Here is a 22,237-nt window from a genome sequence, read left to right as displayed (position 1 = left end):
GCGATAACAAATATGTTTCAAGCTTCCGAACCTCCGAGGACAAAGTTACGGTGCGTGATATGTTTTGGACTCATCCCGAAAGTATCAAATTATTCAACACATTTCCAACCGTTCTAGTCATGGATTCGACGTACAAGACAAACAAATATAGGCTTCCTCTTCTAGAGATAGTTGGTGTGACCTCGACGGACAAGACTTATTCGGTCGGGTTTGCTTTTTTGGAGTGTGAAAAAGAAGACAACTTTACATGGGCCTTGGGAATTTGCAAGTCTTTGTTAGTTGATCAAGAGGTTATGCCAAACGTCATTGTCACCGACCGGGACAATGCTTTGATGAATGCGGTCGATACCGTCTTCCCGACATCTACCGCGTTACTTTGCCGGTATCACATAACTTGCAACGTGAGAAGTAAGTTGAAACCCACGGTTCGGACAAAAGATAGGCCGGATGAAAATGGTAAAGTTATCAAAGTCGGTGTTGTGGTTGATAGGATAATGGCGGCATGGAGGGAAATTTTGGATGCATACTCCGAAGAGGTGTATACCGAGAAATTGGTACACTTTAGGTCTTTGTGTGGTTCCATTAAGACATTTTGTCATTACGTCGAATCCACCATTCTTGACAAAGTTAGAGAAAAAGTCGTGTGCGCTTGGACAAATCGAGTTAGACATCTTGGTTGCACCACGACTAACCGAGTTGAAGCCGCACATGTGGTCTTCAAGAGGTGGTTGGGTGATAGCAAGGGAGATTTGTGTCGGGGATGGGACACCGTCAACCAAATGCTCCAAAATCAACACAATGAAATTCAAACATCATTCGGTCGGAGCAAGACGGTTATGGAACACCGGTATAAGGGCCAAATTCTATTCTCCCAATTGATTTACAACATATCCCGAACGGGTTTGAATTTTTTGTTTCATGAAGCTAAGCGGTCGGAGACCACGGGGCCGGATAGTTCATTATGTGGGTGCACCATTAGAAAGACATACGACCTTCCATGTGCTTGTATACTTGCAAAAAAGAAGATGTTGAATTCACCAATACGCATGGATGAGGTAGCCGGCCATTGGAAGAAGCTTCGTTTTGATGATTTTGACCCGCCGAAAGAAAATGACTCCAAAATCACCATCTCCGACGAGTTGGAAGTGATAATGGAGAAGTTTGCTAAAGCGGATGACACAACGAAAATGCATATAAAAGAACAATTACGAAAAATCGCATTTCCAGAGACCACCGATTTGAAACCGCCATCTCAACCGGTTAAGACGAAAGGTGCACCGAAAAAGTCCAAAATTACACAAGATGACACGTCAACAAAACGATCTCCTTCCTACTTTGAACATGTTGATGCATCGTTCCCGGATTCACCGGCACCGAAGTCCAAGTGTAGTGGTAACAAAGGTGCCCGTATTTCGAAGCCACCTCGCACACCGCCGATAAAAAAATCACCCATTGTCTACATTGATGAGATGCCACTTTTTATGCACAAATATATCGATAACATCGTTGATGTTGGAGGCGACGGCAATTGTGGATATCGGGTCGTTGCGGGTTTGCTCGGTAAAGGGGAAAATAATCACACTTTAGTCTGACGGGAACTTATTGCGGAGTTGACTTCGTATCGGAACATCTACGGCCGACTATATGAAAATCAAGAAAACTTTGCGAAAATTCATGATTCACTTGTTCCATCACTTACCGGTATCGCTCCGGTTTCAAAGTGGATGTCATTCCCCGATATGGGTCATCTAATAGCAAGTGCATATGATATTGTATGCGTTGATTTGACGAGGTTTGGACTAAGTGAGACTTTCTTACCACTTCATAGTCGACCGCCATTGGACGCGTCAGGCCGGATCATATGCATCGGGTATCTACAATCGCGGCACTTCGTCCAAGTGTTTTTGAAACCGGGGTGTCCTATACCAGCTACTTCTTGTCAATGGACGGCACATCGTTCAAATGAGGCGGAGACTTGGCCGGATCCTTTCGTTTCAAGAATGGCGGAGTTTGAAGAAATGATGAGCCAAGAGCGCGAGCAAAATAGAGAGCGGTCGAAGAACATACCTATTTTGGACTTAGGATCCACCGATTGGTTCGGTGAATTTTAGTTTGTTCCGGATTGTTTTTTGTTTGTAATGACCATTTTTGTATGTATTGTTGTTTATCATGTAAAATCGGACCGATTCAATACATATATAATATAAGTATGTTTTATGTCATCTTTGTCTAATTTATGTTTATTGTGAATTCCATTTGTTCAATTTACACAACACACTAAGCAATCAACAAAATGCAAAATTTTGTTCTGTTTCTGCATAATTCGGAAATGAACTTCCGAAATATGCTAGTCTGCCTCCAATTTTCGGAAGTTCATTTCCGAAAAGTCCCCTGAGGCAGGATAAGGTTTGTTGGGCCATCATTGCTCCAATAAGTCTATAAATACAACACACTCTTCTTCATCCTCTTCACACCACAAAACACAAATGACACAAACCTACCCCCACCTAGCATTCGTCTACTTTGAAACCGGCTACCCGATGTCGTTCCAATTTCGCTTCTCGCGCGACACGCCGTTTGCGGAGTTGATAACGTCGCTCAACACGCTTTTGCACTATCCCGAGAATCGAAAGGTTGTCAAGCTCGAGTACCACTCGCCATCGCTTAACGACGAGGGAGACATTAAGTTCACACCTTTTGAGATCAAGAACGACGAAGATTTAGCGGTTTTGTGGACAACGTTCGACCGATTTTCTTCGAAGGGCCCGATCGAGTTGGACGCGAAACTTCAAAGATCGGCGGACGACGTTATCAAAATGTTGACTCATCCCCACCTACCCGTGTTTAACAATATGTAACTTTAATCTTATGTAATGTGATCGATGTAATCTTCACCCGATTAAATAAAGCGAATCGTTCTTGTTTTTCATCTTTCTTCTGTCCAGACAATATTTCGGAAGTACATTTCCGAATTCCTCCAAGGGGTGAATTCGGAGATGAACTTCCGAAAACACCACATTTTCTGAAAAATAACTTTATTTCGGAGATGCATCTCCAAAATCAATATTTTATATTAAAAAAACACTTTTTCGGAGATACATTTCCGAAAACACTTTTTTTTCAAAAAAAGTACGTTTTCGGAAATGAACTTCCGAAACTAGGGGTATTGTGATAAATTCACCAGAGGTGACCAAGAAAGTTAGGAGGTGGGTGAAGAAATTTTCTAATTTTAATATCATTCAAAACATTTAAAGAATTGTGTGTTAGTAGTACACTCACACACGTCATACTAGTACATGATAGATGATTCTCATATTTAAATTTGTATTCGGTGGAATTAAGTTGTGTTGCTGTGATTTTGTCAAAATTATATTTTAAACTTCATAATTCTGTCGACCAGAAAACATCAAAGTTCATACATAGTAAAATTTGAGATTTGTGACCTTTAAAACTAAAATTTTTAAGTTTTTAAGTTTTTAAGTTACCAAGGGATGAGATTTTTTATCAATTATTGTGGCTTCCTAGTGTTATGTTCTCTGAATTATACTATAGGGTTGTTGGTCTTCAAATAATTCATTTATTTTGTTGGCAAAGAAACCAAAGTAGACTTTGCAAAATAAGTCGGACTACTTTTGACCAGACTAAATAGCAAAAATATTTTAAATTTTTAGAATAGCAAAAACATTATAAATCAAAAGTAGTTGGACTACTCACATCATAAAGTTCCATGTCTCAATTGAATTGTGAGTCCTATATTATGAACTAAAAATGCTCTTTCACATACCATGACCAATATGGACCACCCTAGTGTTTAACCCTTTACTAGGTCCTTGCCGTTCATAGTAAAAAATTCAACATTAATTAATAACCTTAAATAAAAATGCTTACCTTTTGAAAAGATATATACAGTTTGAACAATTTGTTTGCACTGTTGTTTCACATGGCAGTATGGTACATTATTATATTGTACCTTCCCAGTCCAGTGAGAAATTTAGCTGTCTTAAACGCGACTCAAAAAAGTCTATGCTCTTTATGTACTATTTTCAACCAACCTCAGGCTCAACATGGTTTATTTTACACGTCTTTGTTTGATTATCTATACTCTATTTATATGTGGTCCTTCCCCCATTGCTCTCACATATATATAACATTAGATTATGGTACGATTTCTCTTTCCACGTTGTCAGAATTAATTATTTGTTCCTTTTAACCTTTTTTAGTTCTAGCTACTAGCTGGTGTTTTCAGAATATGGGCTATCTAAATTTGCACTTCAATGTATTTCTTACATTTGAGCAAGCCAATGACAAAAATATGTCTTTTCAATTTTATAAATTTGGTAAATGCAAGGAATAAAGGTCCAAATTTAGAGAATCCATAAATTACAGTGTTCTCTCACGATCTAGAATTTCTTTACAGACTAAGTACAGAAGGTAAACTCCTATTTGAAATGGTTCATGTTGGACTCAACCAAAAACAATTTGAATGATTTCTTTGCAATGGTAAAATCCAAATTCATATATAGACATATAGTATTTTCAAAAAAAAAAAAAAAAAATCAATAAAGAAAATAAAGATGTCTCGCATCAACAAAACTACAAAAGTATGGATATTTCTTGACAATACACGCGTACATATGAAATTTAGATAGCGTGACACCACATTCAAAATTTTGAGATTTATGTTTTGAAATGATTAATTAATCACAATAATAATGGTCTTAATACACGGACAACGTATTTTTAGTCTTGGGCAGTATCATATCTCGAGGTCAGTTAAATTAGTGGAAATGTTATATATTGGGAGACTCTAGTGTTAAAAGACTTGTGTGAATGATATCACGGCTTGTAGGTTCAATGTTTTGAATTGAAAAACCCATCTAAGGATTCTTGAAGTGAACTTGTGAGTTTTAACGACATAACAACTCTAATCATTCTGCCCATACTTCCTTTTCAATAGATTATTATGTTCATAAAATAAGTGGCAAAATATAAATCAACCCATACTATTTAATACCCAGTTCATACTATGTCATCGATTCAGTACAAATTCAGCAGTACATTTTTCTCTCTTACAATGAAGTGTTGTTTTACTCATTCTCATTTACCATAATACTTTTCAGAAAGTAAATTCTCTCTAATCAATGAAGAATTCCTAGCATATGCACAGTATGGTATTCAGTGGCCCGGTAGAACCACAGTTCAAATGTCCAAAGAATTTGTTATATTCAGATGAATAATCTTTATGATTACAACATATATTTGACAAGCAGACCATCATCCAGTTTCCAATTCCATAACATCATATCTGGAGATCGTCCAATGAGAGTTCTTGAGGCATTGTTAGCATCTTCAATTTCTACAAAAGAAGAAAATAGTATGCAAGGGTAGTTATGGAGATTTGCAATATAAGGAATTAGATTTGACTATAGAAATGAAACACTTCAATACCGTGATAAATTGTGCAGGGTCATCGAGACTTGACGAGCCCAGAATAACTTCCCTCTTCAGCTTATTAGTAAGCTTGTGGCAAATCCTAAGCTGTTGATCAAGACAATGTATCAGATTAGTAAAGCTGGGAGGAAAAGGATTAAATATGATAATCTCTCTCAATCAAAACATTATTCAAACCTCAGATCTAGTCGCTCCACCAACAATGAATATAAATATTCTTTGCCCCATCTTCTTGAAATCACTGGATGTATGTTTAAGCACCGAATCGCTATATGCCAGCATCAAAAGATGAAAATTAAATGTGAGAAGGTTTGGGAATGACAGATCCTAGTCGACAGTTCGACCAGATACTTAGCAGTCCTTTAAAAACTATCTACCTAATAGCAAAATTATGCATGTAACACAACTCAGAAGTTAAGAGGACAATGAGAAGGACATGAAAATGGAAGAGAACAGGGTTTGTTAATGAAGGGAAAAATATAAACTGCTGTAATTAGGAGCAATTATCATGTTTAAATGACTAGTATCGTGAAGGAAAGAAAGTAAAACCTTGAATATCCATCATCGGAGCCCCGAGGCCGGGCCCAAGTTGGAGTTCTCCTTGATCTAAGTGAATGAGCAGGAGGATTTTGAGTTGCGGGTCCCGCATATGGTGTACCATGGAAAGATGGGCTTGGATCATTTAGACATGGATAATCTTCATTTGATAGTTCATTTTTGCTAACTTTTTCAACAAGTTCCTGGTGATGGATAATCAAATCATCATAAGAGGCTCAATTAGCTTTATAAACTAAATGTTATGATGTGGAAATATGGTATTCCTTCCTTTTATTATACAACAGTGGTTTAATTAATTTGCTTCTGTATCTTATTTTATGCACTGCAGAACAATTGTGAGTCAGTGATATAATATTATAATCACATTCAAACATGCATCCGATCAGACATACATCCAAATATTGATTTACAAGAACTTCCAATCAAACATGCATGTTAACCAGCATTATTTACAACATGAATTGTAATTGTTATCTTCAAACAACCTATCTCTGGTTCTTCAGAAATTAGATCAAACAATAAGTTCATCCTTTATGGAAATGAATAAGGAAGCAGATGCTATCCTTCCCATCAAGTTTTCATAAAATTAATACATATTTTATGTAGGAAAATTGTGTTAATTTGATGTGTACCTCAATTATGGGATAAAAGCGTGATAGCTGCCACGTCTCTTCTTCTGCACGATTTTTCCTTACTGCACGCTTTTTCTGGTAGTTGAACATTTCTCAAATACAACATACTGAAAATTCATATATTTAAAAATTAAACTATGAACCTACCTTGTGCATATCAAACTTAAGAGCAAAGCCACTGGTTGAAGTTTTTTTGGCATCAGGTTCTCCCCCAAGCACTCTCAAATTATTTATAGCAATCGCGTCATCATTTGTCAATTTTGCCACCTGAAAGACATTTAAAAGGTTGCAAAATTCTATAGCACCATCACAGTTGTTAGGAAATGGATAAAAGTATATTTAATCTTATCAAATGAAGTGAAGAACTGAAAGTTATAATTTAGTAGTCACAAGCCAAAAGAAACTACACCTTCATCAAATTAAGACCCTTTTCACCCTCAAATTTTTCAGGATATATGGCTGCCAGAATCATTAACAATCGCAACTTGTTTTCACGGGATGTATCCTGCATAAAAAACGTGAGTGAATTTTAACTAATGAAAATGCAAAAGTTTTTGTCGTAATTTCACAACCCATTTAGTTTGATAAAAAGATATTATTCCACCTGCTTACTAGGTGCAAGGTACATTTTCATTTCCCATCTCAGAATTACTTACTTCTTTCGTAGTCAGAAACTTGATTACATCTTTCATTCCTGCGTCTCCAAAAACAAGATCCTGCTCTAGTTGCCCAAGTTCCCGAAGTCCTGACTCCCTGATAATTCTGTTAACTTTTCCTGCGATCTAGAAGGAGAACCTCGTCATTAATATTTACAAAACCTATAATCATACATAAACAGCAACGCGATCTTAATAAATTTAATTAACTTACTAAGATAACCTTAACCAATCAACTGCTGAACAAAGAACTTTCCCAATACACAGTATAGTTCTGTCACCCACTAGCTAAAATAATGATAAAAGCAATTGTTTTTTGTTTTATTGCAATTTGTAACTAAGAATTGCTATAACTTCTAAAGTAAAGTTGCTGATGTTATAATAAGCCTTAGGGAATCAATGGTGTTATATCCCTCCCTTTCTTTATTGTCAACAAAATATTCCCTCTGTAAAAAAATACTAGGGCGATTATTCAGTGTCACCTTCCATTTTTTCCTTTTAAAGGGAGATGGCAATAAGGAACTAAAATACAGGTAGATCTAATTAAACTACATATAGCTAAAATATGGTATTGCTAGGGATTACAAAAAGAAAACTATATTTTTAAAGGGATAATGTAATTAAAATATGGTATTGCTAGGTATTACAGCAATTTTTTTCCTTATGAAAGTTTCTATTCTTTCCCTTGCCTTTTTCTCTAAAATCCCTATATCTTAAACAACAGTGTGAGAGGTTTGCTTCCACGTGAATATAGAACACTTCTTTTCCATATTAAGAAAACTGAATAATATATTTAAGGTATGAATGAATAATGCACAGGCACTTATCTGTTTATATACACTAGTGTAACCTAATGGGCCAAATACAAGTTACTACTAATAATTATTTTTTAAAAAAGTACATTATTTACAACAACTAAATAATTATTCCGGGTATCAAGAACTAACCTCTACATGGAGGGAGAGCTTGTCGATTTGTTCACTGTATTGTGGAAGTGCTTGAACCATCTTCTGTAAGTCCCTTGTTGACATTTCACCACTACCCCTATAAATGGAACACAGAGTTGGGTCGGGTTGATAGTATTAACCAGATGAATGAATGAACATAATCATCAAATACATATCTAGACTTAAGTTCAAAAAAGACCAAACTATTTCAATAATAAAAAAAGCATGCCTCCGATTTGTATTAAAATCAGGGAAGAACTTGATCATTTAACACAACCAAAGAAAGATATATAAACCCAAACTTGTACATCCATGAAACAACTTTAACTTTTAGGAAAATGGGGCTTGACATAACCTTTGTGACCAAGTGATTAAGAGTTTAATCCTGATGTGGCCTCCCATTCTTCTAAATAACAATTGAATGTCAATAATACTAGATAGATTGGTTCTGAACGTTATTCACACTTTAAGCCTAAAGCCGTTTTGTATGAAGAGATGCATTAATATACATGAATGATAAAACTAGTGTTGGACATTCACCTAACAACTCAAAGTTTTTAAGAAAGTTGGTTTTGACAGTTATTAAAATTAAACAGTACAGACATTTCCAAGAGAAATGAGTCACTATAAGAAAAAAATAACTCAGAAAGTTAGTCGCACTTAAGTATGAAACACAGACTCCGACACAGACAACGGAACACGACACGAACACTTAAACACCAATAATGTCAAAAATATAAGATGCCAACACCGCTACATATATGATAGTATTTGAACTTCATTCATTCATCTACTATTAAAAGAGATATTCTAATCAAAATTAATGTTTTTAATTCTTCATTGATAACATTTCCTCGATACATATTTAAGCATTTTAGATGTGCGTGTGATTTGTCCAAAAAAATGTTATAGTGTTGGAAGCAAAGAGAAAAACATTTGTCTGAATTTTCCGACACGAGTTGTATGAGTATCATAAGGATTTCAAACATCAATTTAAAGAGTGTTGAAGCAAAGAAAAACAGAACTTTTGGGGGGACACTTGTCTGACTTTTCCAACATTTGTCTAACTTTTCGCGACACGTCTACTCCCAGAGGTGTGCATGCTTCATAGGCACTTAATCATCGGCCTACTTACTTTTCAACTGTGTTTTCCTCTCTCCAATAACGATTCATTATAAAGAACTCATAACTTTTGTAAAACAATCTAGTACTAAATAGTGCTAGTGTTCATATATCAGTAAAAGAAATGAAATTTAAAATAATACATGTAAGCCATGCACAATACATATCCATATTGTTAGATAAAACTACTTTTGAGGGTAATTTTAAAACTACTTTCGAAATGTAGTTCTGTGACTAGAAGGTGGCCATTCAAGTCTCGGAATCAGCCTCTTGCAAATACACGATAGATCTGACCCTTCCTTTGACGCTACCATGGTGAAAGCTTTATGGCACCAGGTTACCCTTTTTTGGCAATATTGTAATGTCACCCCCAGGATGAGTGTATGAATGGATGTTTGAAAAATGACAGGAATTTCTCCCAGAAATTCCATTTAAAATGTTAAGAGGAGCCAGGGGCTACTTTTAGAGGGAAGATAAAAAAAGTTCAAACTGGTCAACTTACATATTCACAGGTCACAAACATCATAGAAAAACAACATCCAAATATCAGCCTAGGGTGGTTAGTACTAGAGGTGTGGCTGAATCATTAATACAGCGAGTACAGAATAAAAATCCTGTCAGATTGCAAAGTCATTGATGAAAAACTTCCAGAAAATTATAACTCACCTTGAACCATGTTGGATCTGTGCAGCTTTATTCTTTGAAATGAAGTTGGTCATTTTCTCATGCAACCGTTCACTAGCCTGGAAGGCCATCAAAATCATTAGGCGTTCATGATGCATAACTAATAAAAAGTAAACATGATTCACATAGTAGATTCTAAAGCCTAAACAATAAATACTAAACAGAAATATCAGAACATACATCGGCAATATGTGCATAACGAAGTTCAAGCCATATAGGATCATGATCTTCCAACAGAACCTCTTTTCTTTCAGGTTGACCACCATTCTTGCCAGGAATCTAGAGAAAAAGTAGAATTGTGTTAATATCAAGTGGGCACAATTTTAGAGGGAAAAAAGAGAAATTGTGTAATACCTCGTGAACATATTTATTTCCCTCCATATTCAACAAATCATGGCACATTGCATCATAAGTCCATTCGTGTATCAAAGGAGCAATCTATAACATCCATAGTAGAACCCCCATTGTAAGCAATATGATACAGATTATTGAAATAAATCTACAAGCCCGTGAGCAAGAAAATAGAGATTAGAAACCTGATCGATAGTTCTATCAATGATAAGCAGCTCGCATGTCTCAGTCTGAGGAAAATTAGGTATACTTTTTTTATATTTCATAAGAGAGTCCCAGACACCAGCAGCAAGCTTTGTAGGAATAAGATCATGAAAAGTAGTCATTGTGTTTGCATCTAGTGACCGGGCAGCATGAAAGCGAACAAACGGAAATTCCTAGAGAAAATTACATGATTCAGAACATTAACATATATATAGGAAACTATTAAAAAATTTAAATTCCTATGGCGGAGAGTCAAAGAGCATTGACTACATACTCTTAATGAAGCAAAAACGGAAGCAACTCGAGTAGCCATCACATTCAAACATGCAACCGCTTTTTTATTGTTCTCCTCGTCCCCGTATAGCTCTTCTAAAGCTCTCTCATTGTTTGTAATGAAACCCTGAGTTAACCGGACAAAATGACAACGCCAAATAACTAGATAATCATAAGAATGAGAAAATACACTATAAAAAACTTCCTAGTGAACACATTTAAAGGTTAATAAATTTGCTTAAATGATGAAATAATCTCTATAAGCCAATTTCAAGAATTTTGAGCTCAATGTATAGCTACATTAATATTAATGTCTTTGAGAGAGACGCTATTAGAATAAAATACAAGAATGATTAAAATATCCAATTTGCACAAATCATTGGATGTTCAATCCATTTCCATGATTGTTCCATTTTTAATGCATGAAAAATACTCCATTATAAATCCTCGACAAGTCTCTAATTTAGCAGATTCAGTCAAAGGCATAATTGTTTGCAACATTTATTCAGAGTATACTGGAATTTGAATCTGAAGAACAAACTTTGTATCTGGAGAAATGTTTTTTCAACAGCTAATAGATTCTAATAAGTTATTATAACTGAAACAATTGACCTGAGCTAATGGCTAAGTACATTAATATTGTATATGTGGAAGTGGAGTGGACAAATACTAGGTGCATGTCTACACTTAATAAGTTTTGAAATTTTCTAATACTGCTTATTAACTAATGAAAGGGAAGAAAGTAATCTCATTCGTATGAGCAAAGATATAAAGAGTGGAAGGCAAGATAAATGAAGTACAACCACATACCACATACCTGACTGTCGATGGCAAAATATTCTAAATTCATCTGCCATGCACAGTGAAAGGAAAAAATCACAATAAGCAACATATGAAATTGTTTTCGACGAATATTCAATTTAAAATATAGTTCATAAATATTTAAAAAACAAAAACAAAACTTCACCTCTCTTAATGCACCAATGCGAGGCAAAACCAGTGTATCTTTCTTAATCTCCAACACCAATTCTTTGGCAATAGGTGAACTGAAGAAAACAAATGCTCTACAAAAACACAGAATATAACAGGCTTGAAAACCAATAAGAAGTGAAGGTGAAATTGCAAAAAAAAAAAGTACGAAGAACACATACTTCCTGTATAAAGGTTTTCTTCCAGACATATCTGACAAAAACATTATTACACTGCCAACACAAAGAACAGGAAAAATCAATAAGAAACAATTCCATAAAACCCAGTGGGAATAGGTTAACTAAAACCATTTTCAAAGCAGCTAAATGAAACTATCATACAGACACAAATTTATAATATTCAAAATATGCATTATTAGAAGAGAGATAGTGATAGAGACTGTCAAATGTATTGAAAGAATACCCCAAACTTTATTTTCCCTAATTTGTCAGACCAATCCCCTTCCTTCTAATCCCTTATAACTAACTAACAGAATAGTTGTTCTTATTCTAACTAAATGATACAGTACATCCAAACATAAGTAAAGGAAGAGTCACAAAAGATGAGAAAATTCTTTGAACAGTTCCATATGAATAATGATATAACTGAAAACTGTCAAACAATATAATTCTTTCTTTTATTTTCCCGGTAGCCATCAGATAGGGACTATTGTCCAAGCACATGGGGAATTCTCCCATAGAAGCTACTCCCACTGTTCTTTTTTGGTTGTCGCATTTGCAGAAAAAGCATATTCTTATTTATTTTTCGTTTTCACAATTCAATGCAATATTAATCATTATTTTGTCAATATTACCCTTAGTTATTTATTGCACTGAGAGAAAGGTATGAAATCGTAAAATATTATATGATTAAAGCCATTAAAGGTAAAAGATGAGTAATTGTATCAAAAGTGACAATTTATCAGTTGTATTGGTACGTGTAAAAAGCCAAAAATGACAGTTAAAAATAAACATAGGGAGTAGTTATCAAGGGGGGGAAACCAAGTCTCGGTTAAATACTCTATTGAGCATATCTTGTACTACTTGATGTGACTACTTAGCCACTTAGGTGCCCCATGATACTCAAGTCCCTATCATAGCAATCCCCTTGAGAGCCGCCATCCAGACTATTGCAATTTACAACACTTTGCTCGGTCTTTCCAACCAACCCCTGTAGATAGCCTTTTTGAGGCACAGGCAACTACTCCCTTCGTTTCTTTACACACGTCCCTTTTTGAATTTTTAAACATAGCAGGGCAGCCAATAAATTTTGTTACTTTTAGTACTTTAATTTCCTTTTTTCCTCTAATACCCTTAATCATTTATTATTTCATTTCATCTATCTCTTGTCATTAAATAACTAAGGATATTATTGACAAAAATATAATTAATGATGCGTTGAACTTTGAAAACGACAAATAACTAGAAACTTCTATTTTTGAAAATGCAACTGTAAAAAGGAGCGTAGTATTAGTTCTGATACCATTTGAAACTTCTATTTTTGAAAATGCAACTGTAAAAAGGAGCGGAGTATTTGTTCTGATACCATTTGATAAGTACCCAAGCACTTCGAGAAACCTCCCTTAAAAGTTAACTATCAACAGGGAACTACCAAGCCACTTAAATACTCCATAGAGCATCTCATACTATTCAATGTAGGACTTAGGCACCCCATAACACCCAACTCCTCATCAGCATGAACACTCTTAGAGCAAGTCTGTTTATGATTAATTGGGGACAATCATTTTTAAGAAAAAATCATTTTTAATGTTTTAATCATGTTTGTGTAAGACTGTAAGCCTTTTTCAAAAATCATTTTGTTAAAAAATATCTTTTATGCTTAAAAAAGAAAAAACATTTTGAAAAGCTTTTGAAGGAAAAATAATCCAATAAGAGAGAGATGCAAAATCGCTTTTATAGTATTTGTAAACAGATACAAAATGGCTTCTCCTTTCCTTAAAAATCTCTGAAAAGAATTAATCTCCATTTTTATACTAAAATCACTTTTATTTTTATTTTAATTATAATCTATAAGCCAAAGAAACCAGGACAGGCCACAATAAAATCAGCATATACTAACAGTCTATGGGCATTCTCAATTAATTTTATGGTTATTCATTAAATATGCCAGACATAAGAAAGTATGTGTACTTCTCTCTGGTTGGCTGGATGAAGTATATAGCATCCATGGTGGGCAAAGGCTGCCTTCGCTTGTATATGTCTTCAACCACTACAAAAAGAAAAAGAAAATTTCATACCATACAAGAAATAGAACTAGTTGTGTAAAATACAGGTGTTTCATGAATAGTTTTCTTCTGCACTCGTTAAATCTAACATCTATGGTTTAAAATAAGTTTTTTTTTTAATATTGAATGATCAGATATTAAAACTTATACCTTGACAAAGATGTGTGATTAAAGCCTAAAATTTAACAAGTATGAGAAAAATAAAAGTTGTGATTGAATTAATAAAAGCTAAAAACTATTATCAAACCTCAAAATTAGCAGGCAGCTAATTACAGGCGGAAGAGATAAGACTGGAAAGAAATATCCCTATTCTTTGGAATTTAAAATTTGTATCACAGGGAATGGAAATAGAGAACACGTTAAACTTCCCTTTTAGATGTCCTGCAAGTTGGGGTGTAATACATGGGAATGACTTTTATTTAAAAATTGGCGTTTACTGTATTTCACTAAAAATTTAGTCCCCCCGTTTTCAAACATTTTATATTTCTATTTTCCTTTTAACTTGCTAATAAGATGTAAAACTACTGAAGTGAACTATTTTCATTAACACAGATTTTAGAAAGGAAAATAGAAAATGTTTTCTCAAAGTAAATAAGGCCTTAGTTAATTACATTTTTAAAAGGGTTGCATAGATGCTTGGAATTAGCCAATTAGAGTCCTTTACTTTTTCTTCACTTGTCCAGTTAAAGTTTGTCGGAACATAGGGATGGAAAATCTTTTCAAATTCCATTTGCTCCACTCCATTTTATTTTACATCTTTCATTACCATTACTATCTCACTAATAATTCCAAACATAGTAACCCAGTGCCACAAAGCTCCCCCCATGCAGGCAATCCACTGTGAGACAATTATAGACAGGCTTACATTGGATTTACAATAGGCTGATTCCATGACTTAACCAGGTGACATTTAAGTCACACTGCAGCAATTCCAACTGTTGCACCTAGCCAATTAGAGTCCTTTACTTTTTCTTCACTTGTCCAGTTAAAGTTTGTCGGAACATAGGGATGGAAAATCTTTTCAAATTCCATTTGCTCCACTCCATTTTATTTTACATCTTTCATTACCATTACTATCTCACTACAAACATAGTAACCCAGTGCCACAAAGCTCCCCCCATGCAGGCAATCCACTGTGAGTAGAGGTGGCAAAATGGATGGATTGGATGGATATGGATTGTTAATGGATGGATCAAAACAATCCATTAATCCATTAACAATCCACTAAAATTCTCTTTAAAAAATCCAATCCAATCCATCCGTTAATGAAAAAAATCCATCCAATCCATCCATTAATACTTTTTAATGGATGGATATCCGTCCATCCATAAAATTAATTAAAATATATTATTTAATTTTTTTCAATAATATGTTTTATTTATAAAATTTTATAAAAATGATTTTTTTTAATTTCTCAATATATATATATATATATATATATATATATATATATAATTGATTGATAACTTTGTTGATAAAACAAAATTATTTATATCACTACAGCAAATAATTGACAATAAAATTTGCAATAACATGTTTTTTTTTGACAGATTTGCAATAACATGTTAATATGTTAATTTCGCAACAACAATAGCTTTAGAATTTACCGTATAAAATGGTTGGAGAAGTAAATGAATTAGAAATGTTTTTCTTCTCATTTTCGAAAGTGCTACCATTTTTAGTCATCTTTGAAGCCATTGCTGAATCCACAATTTTTAGTAAGTGTGATAGTTCAATGAAATCACCTGATTGTTTTTCTTGAAAGGGAGGGGATAGAGATATATATTTTTTCAATTTTTAAAATAAAATATTTTTAAAAAAAGATAAAATAATTTTTATGAAATTTTATAATTTAAAATTTTATGCAAAATATAAAAAAAATATATATATATAATAAGATACAATCCATTGGATTTATAAAATGAGATAGATGGATTGGATCCATCCATATAGTAAAATGGATGGATTATATCCAATCCATTAGCTAATTTTTTGTTTGGTGGATGGATTGGATGGATTAATTAGTGGATGGATTGGATGGATAATCCCTTAATGGATTTTATTGCCACCCCTAACTGTGAGACAATTATAGACAGGCTTACATTGGATTTACAATAGGCTGATTCCATGACTTAACCAGGTGACATTTAAGTCACACTGCAGCAATTCCAACTGTTGCACCTAGCCCCCCCCCCCTTCCAATGACTTCTAAAAAATACAATTTAGAAACAACTGAAATCAATCCTTCAGAATTCATAGTTCAATCAGTTGTTACTTGAAAACAATGATGAGCTGATAACTATTAATCCAAGTTCTATCAATCAAAGACTTGTAAGCTATGAATATCCATATAAGCAATTGGTGAGTGAGAAGTGGAGTTAAGGTTGGCCTGGTGATTCGATGTTGGGGTGGAGGATTTAAGGAGAGGAATCATGAGGAGGTTGAGGGCTCTACTCCCACCTACAACATAACACTAACATATACAAATGTACTAATTTGTCATGTCAAAAAAAACAGAAGCCAGAAGCAGAGCCTTGGAGCAAAAGCTAGAGTTGCCATAGCGAGTCACAAAATCACCCTTTCACAAATGCAACATAAAACTACCTATAATAGACATAATGGATCCAACCCTTCAAATTACCCTCTTAGGAGCTTTATAACACCATGTTGCCCTATTGGTGAGAAGCCAAAATTATCCCAGACTTCAAAAGTGGTATAAGAAGGACTTGACTACTTCACTACATATCCTACAATAATTACTACATTCAACTCTTATGTTTCATCAAGTTATAACAGGTCAACGGAACCAGGATTTTTCATTTTTCTCAACTTTTTTATTGGGTAGATTTTTTATCTTTAGTTTGGTCAAGGGGAGGGCAAAAGGAATGTACATAACTTATCTTTGTTTATCTTTAGAGTGGCACCTAACTCATCCTTACAAAACCGGCTTGTAAGGTAAGGGGTGCCACTCTATATAAACCTTTTGCGGGCTCTATCTTTAACCAATGTGGGACCTGAGTTTTTCCCAATACACCCCCTCACGCCCAACACTATTGGACTTGGTGCATGAATATAAATAGTGGGTGGCACGAATTATTTATATGTGGGACTTAGTTTTTCTAATAGTACATAACTTATCTTTGTTTATTTTTAAACAATTTTTTTGGAGTATATGTTAGGTCCCTTTACATTTGAATATATGAAAAGAAATGAACAAGCATGGCATAAAACCCAAATTAAAGAAAAATAATGGATAGTTTTTTAATGTATGTGGATAAAAGAAAAAAGTCTACTAAAAAATTCATCTTGTGATTCTTACATGAAACACCTTCGTCAGTGATATCCGCCATCTTGCAAGAGTGAGACATTATCTTAACAGTAAGTTTGTCCATTATTAGTACCTGCAGGCAAGAAAACCATGAACAAAGACAAGATTGTAAACAAAAGAAGTACCATGCTTTTGAAGTTATGACTTATAGATAAAAGAAGGAGAGGAGAAATAGTAAGGACTTTGAATATGATAATGGTGTAATATTCTTGATAATGATTTGATACTAACTTAATACAAATTACCACTATTATAGGGATACAAAAGACTAAACACTACCCTCTATTTATACGAATACAAGACTCCTAGTCCTAAATATCCTAAATAAATCAGGAAACAAATCATGATAATAATTAAGCAATATAAAAAATAAACTTAAGAGATAACCTAAGATACTCTGAGATTATAAACGGATAATAGGAGATAGGATAAACTATGAACCTCTTATATAATACCAAAGATATGTGATATTTAATACATTCTAGCAATGCCTTCAATGATTTTTAAGATTAAGCAGGTTTATTGAAAAAGAAATGGATGTGTGTGCATGGAGTGGAAGTAAAAAGCATTCTCTTTGTCAAGAACTGTGAAAAACAAAACTTAAGTTGTTCGGTGAAGAATAGTGAATGGTTAATATATTAACACCACCCGCACAAGACCTCTATGGACTTAAAGCATAGATATCAACATGCCCACCCTTATGTTGAAATTCAACTTAATGGCATCTTATACTTCTTAAATCTTTTAAGATTCACAAAGGTAAGGTAAATAGGATTCATCCACCACCCCCCTAATGGATACTGGTGAAGTTCAAATAAATGAGGCATAATTCATTCAACTAATGGCATCTTATACCTTCCATGTAGATTTTGAATCCCCTGTTTTCGCTGACCTGAGCATTTCATGTAATAATCCTATAGAAGAATTCAGAACATAGAAGTTAAATGAGATTATGAGAGCAGAATGCAATTGGTCATAATTTAAGCAATTTAGTATTAAAATTTCAAAAGGAAGAAAAACAAAATTTGCATAAAGAATCAATCTTTGTGATTTGTGAGGGAACTATCCACTTCAACTATTCAAAACATGTGTGATCTAGTTTAGCTGCGCCTGATATTGAAAAGAGCATACAGTGCTATATTGGATTAGGAGCAGTCATTTCATTAATATTGTAATTTTCCTTATTTTGTTTGTGGGAGACAAATGTAGAAATAGTTAAGAATAAAAGAGATGAAATGCTCAAAAGGAAGATCCGACTTTGAAATACACATTAACTACATAAAATGCTCAGTTATTAATTATGGTCCATGAACTACAAGAAACTTCTTGTTACTTTGTGTTAGCAGGTTTTTTTCATTTCAGGAAGTGTTCCGAATTCAATCATCAGAGCCTCCTAATTAATTTTTAGCACTGACTCTATTGAATCTCAGGATGCACACCTAAAAACGATAATGAATTTATAAAATCATTAATGGTGTGAAAAGAACATGTTTGACAATATTTATAAAATGATATTGAGTTTATACCATTTATCAACCATAAGAAAGCCTAAACCATAAAAAAAGTCTTATTTAAATATAAAAAATTTCTTATAAAAAAACACATTATTATTCATAAATAACTCCAGTATTCTGTCAAAGTTCCACCTTTTATTTTAATTTTTAGCCGTAAAGCATTACTGCTTCAAACGTCTAATTTTCGAAGGGGAGATTGCTTTCTGATCAAAGTTGCTTGCTCAAATGAATAAGCAATTTCAATCAACCTTGGCTCTAAACCTTTCAAACCTCCAAAGTAAATTCCAAATGGTATACCCTTTTCATATCCTGTTGGAACAATCACTCCAGGAAAACCTCCAACAGCTAGTATGTTACTAAAGGATGAAAAAGGTGTTAGCAGAGCATCAAGTTTCTTTCTTTTCATGAGTTTCTCTAATCCATTTTGTGACTATCTTGTCATGTTTAATAATAATCCTGTCGATGATAGCTTTGTTATGCATAGCCAATCTCAAGCACGGATAAAAGGAGAGTGTTTTGTTAGGCAGGCGACAGCTAGTGTACAACTTTGTCAAATCTCTATGACATGGATCAAATAGAAACATGGTATTTGATAGAACATTAGGGCTTAATTTGATCTATGTAGCCAACCCACTTAGTGGGATAAGGCTTGGTTGTTCATGTTGTTGTTGTTGACTCTATTGAACATATTTGTTATGAAATCTAAAAAAAAAAATTACATGGGAGAGCAAGGATTTTCAAAGTAGACTAGCAGGAATAAAGAAAGTGGGCAATACAGTTGGGAATTGGAACTGTGCTTCTAGGTGTGCATGCATCCCGAAGAAGTCTTTAGTCCAAACTCTAATTATAGAGAGGAATATGGGCATGTAACGAATTCAAGCAAAAGGAATTCAGAACATACAACCAATATAAAGTGTCAAAAAATTTGGAGTTTCAAAGAGATGGAAAACTCCTGAAACACGCCAGCTGCAAACGGTTCCTATATTTAACATCATCAAAGAAGTGTATAACAAGATACATTACTCTAACACACTGTCTAATTCAGAAAGATGTCCATTGCAATATATCCTCAGATAACTTCTCCATTCGAGATGGCAGAACATCGTATCCAACCGATTAGAATTAACCAAATATTACTCGCAGATTTAATATAGCAGATGAAGAAAATATTCAATAGTGAAACAGCGAAGAAGAAGAAGAAATTATCCTGAACTAGAAAAGAGAAGATACTAAATCTTGCAAATTCCTTAGAAGATTCTAACCGGCATTACTTAAACTTTTCTGCTCAGTTACCCCTTTAAGCAATCAAATCCGTTGTTTAGCATTACACAGAGCCATGCCGGAGCCACTGTTGTCGTCACGGCTCGCGTTTTGAGACACTTGCATGACTCAATTTTCACGTATCTTGTAGTTTAACTAATAAAACTCCGAAACCAAACAAAAATTACAAGCGCCAAAACACAGATTAAATTAGTGTCCCCTAAAATCAGAACCAATGTGTGAAGAGCAAAGTGAAGTTAACAATGCCGAATTCAAAATCAAACCATGAGCATACACCGTATAGAATTCACTAACAACTAGAAGCAACAAAAGAAAATCAAGAATCAGAACAATTAAAGAAAAAGGAACTTACTCTCGCGACTAATTTGTTTGAGGTTTTTGTATTCGCCGCCATAAGAGGATGAATCAGAACCCGACATGGTGAAATCTAACCCTAAAACGAGAAGCAGAACGAAATCGGCGACGATCGGAAACCTAATTCAAGCTTGGAACAGAAAAAGAAACGAAATAGAATGGGTTTGTGAGAATTGAATCAGTTAAGGAGGTTAGTAGAAGAAAAGGTTGAGATTACGAAACGGGAATAAAAAAGGAAAATGAGGAAGAGTTAGTTTAAAGAGAAGAGAATGGTTTTTACCGGTAGTTGAAGGAAGCATGACGTGTTGAAAGGTAATAATGGTTGAAGAAATTTCCCAGAAGCGTAGTGGACCGATTGAGGACGAGGTCCTGAGCCGGCAACCCATGTCGTTGAACCGCTAGTGGGCTCCACCCTCTAACGCCAACGCATTTCTACGTCTATCTTCTGTTAACTTTCTCTTCTCTACCTAACTTTTTTTTGTTACTCTGTTATTGGTTTTAGGTTTTTTTTATTTTATTTAATTTGTATTTTTTTTTTGCTCTGTTATTGGTTTTAGTTTTTTTGTTGTTTATTTATTTAATTTGTATTTTTTTCTAGAAAATGAATATGACTGCTTATCATCGTTTAACTTTTCAAATTGAAAATGAAAGTTCTTTTTTTTAATGGTAGACTGGTTACAGGTGTACGTATATTGACAAAAATTCAACAAAACGTGTTTTCAATAATTTTTAGAAGATTCGTAAGAAAAAAAATTATGGTGCATAGTAGGATTCGTAAAATATGCATGGTGCCTTAAAATTTATTTTTGAAAAAGTAAGTCAATGCGCGTGAATCAGTTCATTTAATTTTCATTTTTTAAATTATTAGTACGAAATATATTTATAGATGAATTCAAAACTTCTTTTTTATTTATTATTGAAAATTCAAAACTCATTTTGATATCAATTGTTATGATACAATTAATTATTTGTAAACCATATAACTCCCAACCACAAAGAACATCAACAAAATGAGTCTTAAAAGCACCTTGACACTCTAAAATGTAATCTCATACACCATTTTATATGAGATTTGTAATAAAACACACAAGCAATTGAAACCACAATCTAAATTAGTAACATTGATATACCTTTATTCACGACATCGAAATTTTGATAGCTTCAAATAAATCAATTAAGGACATTGGATACTAGTCCTCTACGAATATTTTGCGCCAATCCTTTCATAGCAGCGACTCGATTAGAGCTCTACGTAGTTAGAAAATGCAATAACAAACCACTCAAGATTCATATCAACATAGCTGAAATTCAACAGCGGTTTGAAACTCCAAGTCGAAACTAGGGGTGGCAAAACAAGCCGCCCGTCCCGCCCGCCGCCCGCCCCGCCCGCCGCCCGCCCCGCCTTATGCCCGCCAAAAAACGAGCGGGATGGGCATGCCCGCCAAGTAAAATGGGCATCAAAATCATGGTCGCCCCGCCAAGATGGCGGGTTGGCAGGCGGCGGGCTTACCCGCCTATTTTTATTTATATTTTTTTAATAGATTAATATGTTTTTTTTTACCTTTTAATTAAACTTTTCACTTATTTTAAAACAATTTTTTATAAAAGTAATTTTTTAACAAATTTACTCTAAGAAATATTGCATATATTTATAAATAAATGTATAAA

General features: G+C 34.1%; 1 protein-coding gene across 4 annotated transcripts; it reads right to left on the bottom strand.

The window, feature by feature from the left end:
* Nucleotides 1-4,989: 4,989 nt before the first annotated feature.
* On the bottom strand, nucleotides 4,990-21,047 carry LOC131637349 (SNARE-interacting protein KEULE-like). 4 transcript variants are annotated; one of them, XM_058907959.1, is made up of 22 exons: nucleotides 20,850-21,045; nucleotides 20,568-20,699; nucleotides 18,276-18,334; nucleotides 17,412-17,493; nucleotides 13,998-14,076; nucleotides 12,030-12,080; nucleotides 11,846-11,942; nucleotides 11,696-11,728; nucleotides 10,880-11,005; nucleotides 10,587-10,778; nucleotides 10,405-10,488; nucleotides 10,231-10,329; nucleotides 10,033-10,109; nucleotides 8,245-8,341; nucleotides 7,298-7,423; nucleotides 7,051-7,146; nucleotides 6,789-6,908; nucleotides 6,642-6,716; nucleotides 6,001-6,191; nucleotides 5,629-5,719; nucleotides 5,449-5,538; nucleotides 4,990-5,356 (listed from the first exon to the last, which is right to left on the bottom strand). In XM_058907959.1, the coding sequence occupies exons 2-22, from the start codon at nucleotides 20,632-20,634 to the stop codon at nucleotides 5,300-5,302; spliced, it is 1,989 nt and encodes a 662-aa protein (XP_058763942.1). In that variant the 5' UTR covers nucleotides 20,635-20,699; nucleotides 20,850-21,045; the 3' UTR covers nucleotides 4,990-5,299. The 4 variants fall into 4 exon arrangements, with proteins under 4 accessions (XP_058763942.1, XP_058763931.1, XP_058763939.1 ...); XM_058907948.1 differs by having other exon boundaries at nucleotides 11,696-11,942; nucleotides 20,850-21,047; XM_058907956.1 differs by lacking the exon at nucleotides 20,850-21,045 and having other exon boundaries at nucleotides 11,696-11,942; nucleotides 20,568-20,843.
* Between the last annotated feature and the right edge of the window lie 1,190 nt (nucleotides 21,048-22,237).

Source organism: Vicia villosa, linkage group LG1, assembly GCF_029867415.1.
Source record: "Vicia villosa cultivar HV-30 ecotype Madison, WI linkage group LG1, Vvil1.0, whole genome shotgun sequence".
Taxonomy (NCBI): domain Eukaryota; kingdom Viridiplantae; phylum Streptophyta; class Magnoliopsida; order Fabales; family Fabaceae; genus Vicia; species Vicia villosa.
Note: the sequence above shows the minus strand (reverse complement) of the source record. Positions and strands in the feature narration are given on the sequence as shown.